Source organism: Manduca sexta, chromosome 12 (genome assembly GCF_014839805.1).
Source record: "Manduca sexta isolate Smith_Timp_Sample1 chromosome 12, JHU_Msex_v1.0, whole genome shotgun sequence".
Lineage (NCBI taxonomy): Eukaryota > Metazoa > Arthropoda > Insecta > Lepidoptera > Sphingidae > Manduca > Manduca sexta.
The window spans coordinates 7,179,436-7,187,271 of record NC_051126.1 but is presented as its reverse complement, the minus strand read 5'-3'; the positions used below and the strand labels follow the sequence as shown (position 1 = coordinate 7,187,271).

The 7,836-nt window shown below is 35.7% G+C and overlaps 1 protein-coding gene across 1 annotated transcript; it reads right to left on the bottom strand.

Moving 5' to 3' along the window:
* Window positions 1-5,816: 5,816 nt before the first annotated feature.
* LOC115440418 (probable tubulin polyglutamylase TTLL1) lies at window positions 5,817-7,581 on the bottom strand. The gene has a single exon (XM_030164704.2). It carries the CDS (start codon window positions 7,559-7,561, stop codon window positions 6,260-6,262), a length of 1,302 nt encoding a protein of 433 aa, XP_030020564.1. The 5' UTR covers window positions 7,562-7,581; the 3' UTR covers window positions 5,817-6,259.
* Between the last annotated feature and the right edge of the window lie 255 nt (window positions 7,582-7,836).

The window sequence follows — 7,836 nt, the reverse complement described above, 5'->3', positions numbered from 1 at the left end:
GTATCTATTTTACAAAGTAACACTTTGGTGCCCTATATTATTGTAATTTTTTAAGTGGATGGTACCAAAATTACGAGATTTTTTTGCAAACGACAATAAATGTATGCCGCCCTTCCGCCTAAGCAAACATCGTAGTTTTGTGTTACGCGCGAACGAAAAATTCACCTTTTGAGAAAAAATATACACAATATAATAGATACATACGGTATTTCCAACTCGACACTTATAATTTTATTAATGTCAAATAAAAAAACACACTTTATCCGACCCGGGTATTGATCCCGGGAACTTAGCGCGGTAGTTCTACGCATTACAACCACCGAGGCAGTCACTACGCCAAAATTATAACGTGTCAAGTAACAACATAATTGACTTGTCAAAGCTATAACCCAACAGTGACATGTAAATTATTACATGCCGCAATTCATTTTAACGATGTTTTCATTTATAAGTCATGTTATTACAACGAAATTGACACTTGTTTAGGTTAGGTTACACCTAACCTAAACAAGTGTCACACACACACACACCTTAGGTTTCAATTTATATTATCAATGCTATGAAATAGTAGACCTACGTTAACAGTTATTTATAAAAATAATACTGAAAAGCTTTGGTTACTAACAATTGAAATGCCATAGTAACTAAATACAGTCATAATGATTAAAGTCTCTTCAATTTATGATTGTAACTGCTTTCCATTTATAGTTGTAGTTGAAAAGAAATTTATAGACGAATCTTGTTACTCTACGGTACAAATGATCTCAATTTTTTGTCAAGAAACACTACGGTATTTTATATTTTCTTCTACTATGTACGGCGCAATAGGGAGGAACACAAATTCCTCCAGTATGTACTTAGTTAACCAATGGAGCCATCCGTACTCAGTGCCGCCTAGCGACCCAACTCATAATGGTTGAGGAAAAGGTGGGGCAGAAGACTCAAAAACCCTGCGCACACTGAAAGATGCCCTCGACTTCGACGGCAGCATGAGACTAAGTTGCCGTTCATCCTACGTCACTGTGTATAATCGGCAGCTGCTGAAGCGTAATATTTCTCACCAACAAGTTTATTTTTATTTATTATTTTTATTGATTATTTATACATATATATATAACACCGTAACAGTTAGAATACTAATGCGATGTTATACAGACAAATAAGTTAATTATTAATCTTAAAAATCGTTTTCAATACATCTAGTATGAGCCATATCTGTGAATTCCCGCAGGTTGCATTTATATGCAATATGGTATAATATTAAGAATTAAGAAATCGTATGGCCCGTGACAAGGGGGTAAACCTCATGACATTTATTTGGTTGTAATTGTTTTAAAGTTGAGAGCGTATGCGCGCCGCCTAAATCTAACATAAAGCTTTTACTACACCTCAAAACGCCACATATCCAATCAATCCACACTAATGTACTCGCACAAATCACATCCATAACTTGCAAACTACTAGAAACATCGAAAACTTGTAAATATAGCAATCAAGTACGAAACTGTATTCGATGTTTAAATTGCATTTGGCACGATAGGGCACGTGCGACTTGAGTTACGGTACCACTGGAAACCGCTTTACGACGATGGAAACTATCGTATCGGCTATAGATAGTGGTTATTGCCTGTTTTGATTTCATTTGAGTCTATAAAGATAAATAGATGCTTGGGAGGGACCATTACGAAACTCATGTATACATTTTATGTATTATTCTCATAAATATGATCATTCAATAATAAACCTCACGTTCAAGTCAAAGAAGAAGTTATTTCATAGTATTTAAGGACGATTGTTAGGAAAATTCTGTCTCTAAAAAAAGCACTGCTACTGTGGGTCAACAACTTAAATTTACGGTTTCACTTCATAACGATTACGATTATAAAGAACTTTTGAAAGCTAGGAAGAAAATAATCATATTAGAAGTCCAACTAATGCTACCTTCTGACACAAGAACTACAAGACCTCTATTATACAGTGTAAAAATAACTGTCATCTATGTACAATCTTTAAAAAGCAGTCATCCAACAGACTTTAATAACATTAACAAAATAAATGTGAACACAACAATTAAAGTTAATATATTTCAAGAATTTTAAACTTCACTTTTGTATAAATAAATCGAAATAACAGAACATAAACCTGTCTTTCATGTCTGGGAATTTAAATTGAGACGGAAATTAAGTGATCTCCATCGACAGTTCCAACCATCAGCTTTCAAAATATTATACTTGTTTGTAAATTCATAACTAGTGCCATCAAAGACACTCTTAGAAGCAATTTTATTGTAAGCATTTAATTAATGATAGAAATAATCCGATATCATTTAAAATAATTCATAAATTTACAAAAAATATCGTTTTTCAAAATAACTTTTATCAGTGTGTGTAATATGCTTTTTTTTTAATTGACCTTGCAGTCATACAATTGTGTTTAATATTATAAGATAATGTCGCACTAATCCGATTTCCGTGAGCAGTGAAATTGGTTGTCAAGCTTTATATGTATTATAAGTATATATACAACACAATATCGAAATATCTTAAAAGCATCTCTTAATTACGTTATAGTATAATAATATAATTACGTTGTTATAACATTAACACGTTTGATAATAATATTGCATTAGATTGGTCACTATATAATCCGTAATTCATTAACCCATACCCATCTCATCACAAAGCTCTCCTCTTATGTCAGAAGGCCCATTATGCTAATTTTAGAGAGTCGATGCTAGAGATTGGACTGAGTCAAACAGTCTGTTTGGCTTTCAGGCTCGTAATTGAAATTTTAAATCGTCGTTTTCGCATGTGTCATACGTTATTATTAGTTAAATTAATTTTAAATTCGAAAATTCTTGCTTAATAGGTATTTTTTCACACTTTTATTAACCCTATACGTACTTAGGCAAACATAACACAATATTGAAATATAAACAGCATAGAACATTTGATGTTATAAGTCGTTTGTATTTACAAAAAAATAAGAACATAAATAACTTAATGCAATAAGAAACCAAATATTAAAGAAGAAAATATTACTAACGATCATTGGCGAAGGGTAAAATTTTTCATAATCGAGGCCAATTTCACTGAAAAGAAAAAACTAATCAAACGTAAATAAACCTAAAAGGGAAGCCGCTAGAATCGAGTTGTATACTCGTACAGGTTGACACTCGCCAACGATGTCAAAAATAATAAATTAAAGTTTGCTACGTTTCTACGGAAAAAAGTCGAATTGAACGCAAAACGTTCTGTACGTAGTCATTGCGTAGCACATTAATACGCGTCGCGCTACAGTGCTACAGCGCGACGTAGCAGTGCTACGGACGTGCTCTGACGCGGTGAATGTCATTACGCTCGATTACCATGCGCTTTGTGTACTCACATACAAATTTAGCTACGCAATAAATGCCACTGTAGCTAAACGCTGGTGTTAATTAATGGGACGCAGCTAAAGTGAACTTTTAAGCTCATCCGCGTTTCCGGGTGAATCAATAAATAATCAATCAATATTGTAAAGGAATGCTTATTCCGTTAATTAGATTTTTTTTACATTGTAACGTATAAACGAAAGTTTAAACGACTAAATGGCTCGCCGGTTGCTAAGCGAGCATAACCGCCCAAAAACACAATACCAGAAGCAGATTGAAAAATATTGATGTTTTAATATTACGATATTCTACACAAATTTACAGTACTATTGTAAACTTATTGTAAACTTACTATTGTAAACTTGAAACATCCATATCATAACAATGAAACATGAATATTATAAAAGTTCCAGCACAAAAATTCAATGTGAATACAGTTTTCACATAGTCGTTCGCATGTTATATGTTCCTAGTATACGTATTCCTAATGTAGGCACGGGACGGTGTCGCCAATTGAGTGCAATTTCCGGCAATTCGCCTTCACCTTTCAGCGTTGGAATGACGAATGTAAATATGTATAGTTGCGCAAAGAATGTCTTTGAATTTGGAAAATGTTACTCGAAAAATAAACTTTAAAAGATATTGTATGTTTATGTGGAGGAAATAAATTGTTATTCTACAAACTGAATCTAATATTAACAAACGCTTCATAAAGTTTACAGATTCTTCATCATTTGTATGATAATAATCGGTGCTATGGAAAATATTTTTATGATATTTGTCATACATTTACAAACATCGTAGGTTCTCAAATGCCTCATACTTTATTGTGATAGTGGTTGATTTTACCGCCTAGTAGCATCCTTATTGGTGATGGTAACGACCAACATTGACTGTGTTCGATTTTTGAAAATAAATGTACGAGCGGAGCAACTGTGGCGAGTATGTTCCGGTAGTGGCTAACATGCACCAATACTATCAGCATTTTATAAAATACTACGCATCCGTAAAGGGACATACGAATAGCTATAAAATACATTGAAATGTATTTTGCTACACATATGCTTTGTTGTTATGATTATCAACAAACATGACCACATAGTATGGCAAAACTAAAGAATTGTCTTTAGTTTATTGAATGTAATTTCTATCTTATTTAAATTCTTGATGATAACTAACTGTCAAACATTGCTCTTGAAACATACATTTTTTTCACACGAATTCATTTCACACAGTAGGTAAGCACGAGGAAACGATATTTGAAAATTCATTCCGTAAACGATTTACTACTCTTCAGGATGAGAAATTCCACCAGAAATATTAAAATAATGCACTAAAATTATACTAATATATTGATAATAAAAACTTGATGATAATTATACTGATAATAAATAAACAGAAACACCACGCATAAAATTACCCACATCCTTCGCTCGCTAACCACGCGAAATGACAATGAGTTGTTGAGCTGCGGGACAAGTGAAGGATTTATTGCGAGACAAAAACTCTAAAGTGACGCGTGTGTCGCGTTCATTATAACGTCGACGGAGTTGAGTCGACGCCACTGTGGGCGGAAAATATACTACGCCATGATTAATAACTTTGATGGTGACGCGGCCCTTCTCGGATTTTTCAATCGAACTTCCACCAAGTTTCTAAGCTTCGCAAAAACGTGACATTAAAATATTCACGAGGCCGTTCGCTTTAAGTCGATCGATCGAGAATAGGCCATCTAGCGCCGTGATATTTTATGGTAAAAGATTATAGGTTATAAAAGCGGAAAATGGAAAATTATACCTATATTTAAAACGGTTTTTTTCAGCTTTGAAGTCCACTGCTGAACGTAACCCATAAAGATAAAACTGAGTAGCGATTGTTAATTTTCAAAAAAGTATTTTGTGCAAAAGAAAAACATAAAGCCGCAGTCGGCTAATGGATGAAATATAGCAATATAATACTAATGTATGCGTTCGCCAGCTTAAGCGTTAGCTTAAATGAAAATCTGAGTGATTAAAATTAACCTCGTTGCATGGTACGGATTACGAAGCTACAAATGGCAGTCGAAAATATAATTTAACAACAGCACGTAAATAACTAAAAACCAGCTTTTACTCGTGGCTTCGCCTACGTGAAAGATTTTTTCCGTGATAAAAAGATAAAAAGTAGCCTATGTCTTTCCCAGGATTCCAACTATCTCCATTTCAAATTTTATATAACTCCTTTCGATGGTTTTTCACTTTATCGCGTTCAAGGAGACAGACAAACGCGGCGGGAGACTGTTTATAATATGAAAGGATACATTTTGTTGCTTATATCTTTTTATTCCTTATTAACTGTTGTTTAAAATATGTACGACATACAAAATGTGAATCCTATAGAGATGTAATGTTTCAAGCATTTTATAGTTCTCTTTGCTGAGAGTAATGAACATGCGTATAATTTTATACATTCCACATAGAAATAAATTATTAAATAAAAGCAAACTCCTCGCACATCAATTCAGAAATAACCAACTGTCCAGAGAGTAACAAGCGCCAAATTTTAAAGTTGGTTATGGACAAAAGCAAGTTTCAGCGGTGGATGAAACTTGCAACATTAACCGCTCGGAAGTTCTTTGCCGCTTAGCATATAGAATGGCATGCCGCGTTGTGTTATTTTTCCACGGGCATCAACATTAAAATGCAAATATGCACCGTATGCACAACATCCAAACGAGCGGTTTTTTTAATGCACCCACTATGTAAGTACTAAGTAATTTTAGACGCTGCACAGAATTTTTACTTGCAGGCGTGTGAAAAAGCAACGGTATTTATGTTTATACTGCGGTGAATTAACATATTTAAAATCTTATTTGGGTCGTGGTTTATGTTCAAAACTCTTGCGGTTTCATCTCGTTTTATTTTTATTTGATCGTCCTGGGTTATTAGTGGCTTCATCTTTCTCCAAAAGTTCTTCGTCAATGAGCAAATCAAAATTCCCTAAAGCGTCCGCAGTGGGCAGTTTGTTCCAGCGAACATCTGGAACACCGTCTGACGGCAAAACGACCGACAAAATGTTATCTATCAGTTTGTACTTTAATATCCTGTCGTTGACAGTCGTCGAGGTAAGTGACGGCGACGCGTTCACTTCCACAAGCCACGGCTTCAGTTGATTGTCTATTATTATATCGTAACCGTAACACTCGAAACAATGTCTGTCGTTTGCCATTACCGACGACACAGCTTTAAGAGAATGCACAATGAGCCACTGCATCGCTGCGAATAACTTCTCAGTGACAGCCCTGCCCCTCGTTCCTTCTAAGTACAGTCTAAGGTTTTGAACTGTCATTTTTCCTCCGTGTATACTGTTATAATCGCCGCCATGTTTCTGTACACTAACGTTAGTAAGATGCACATACATGTTATCTAACTCCGTCATACTAGTATCGTACTTCACCGTACAAAACCTACAGAAGCCAAGTTGGAACAGATAAGCCTTCAGAGGTCGAAAAGAAGTGACCAACACGTAAAGTCTTAGATCAAACTTTTTGCCCCCTATTAGCAGTGGATTGTCTATATACCGTGATATAACGTAACTTTCTTTGCTAAGCTGCGGGTGAAAAGGCGTTTTCGCCTCTCGGGACCATTTCTTCAACTTCGACAGTTTGTTTATAAGGAATATTCCGGTGCCTTGGGATTTTCCACACGGTTTCATGATCCAAGTGCTTTGCGGCGACTTGCGGTATTCCTCGACGAACATATTGTAATCTGCCGGCAGTACGAACGTCACAGGAATGAAGTCTAAATGCGCATAACGAGTGACGACTTGACCTCCATGAAGTATAACCTCCGTTTTCTCAGCTAAAGGATTGCCCTCCCTCTCCAATTCCTTCCGATATCTTTTTATATTTTTCACCAACAAATCCTTACGGGAAAGTTCGTAATGGTTCGGGAAATGGTTAATCATCTGATTGTCATTCATCCGATAGCCACTTTCGACGCTGAATAGATTTCTGCAAGTTTGCGTTGACGCCCAATAAAAGTTCCATTCTTCGTCCGGTCCGACTTGGTTCCAGCCGCGTCGCTCGAAATTACTCATCAAAACTGACTTTTCCAAGTCCGTGCAGAAGTTTACGCGGCATCTCTCGACCGTGGGCGCGTTCACTCGCCCGTACATAGTGTTGGCTATTTTCTTCGCTTCGTGATTCATGTTGTAGCGACACTCGAAATGCTCGCCTTATCGACTAAATATTTACTGTGCAGGTGCGTACCGACGTTGTCATAGCTTTCTGTAAATATCGGCCGCTATTGGACGATATCCAATCTCGTTCATTTCGCTATGACTACGTGTAAACATTGCTCGTATTGATTTTTCACGAGTTTTTTTGTTAACAGAGTAGCGATATAGGACGGTTGCCAGAGTTTTTGGACTTTCTGTGTGATGAGGTTGTTGCATATTGATGGTAGATTTCAGTCGTAGATTAA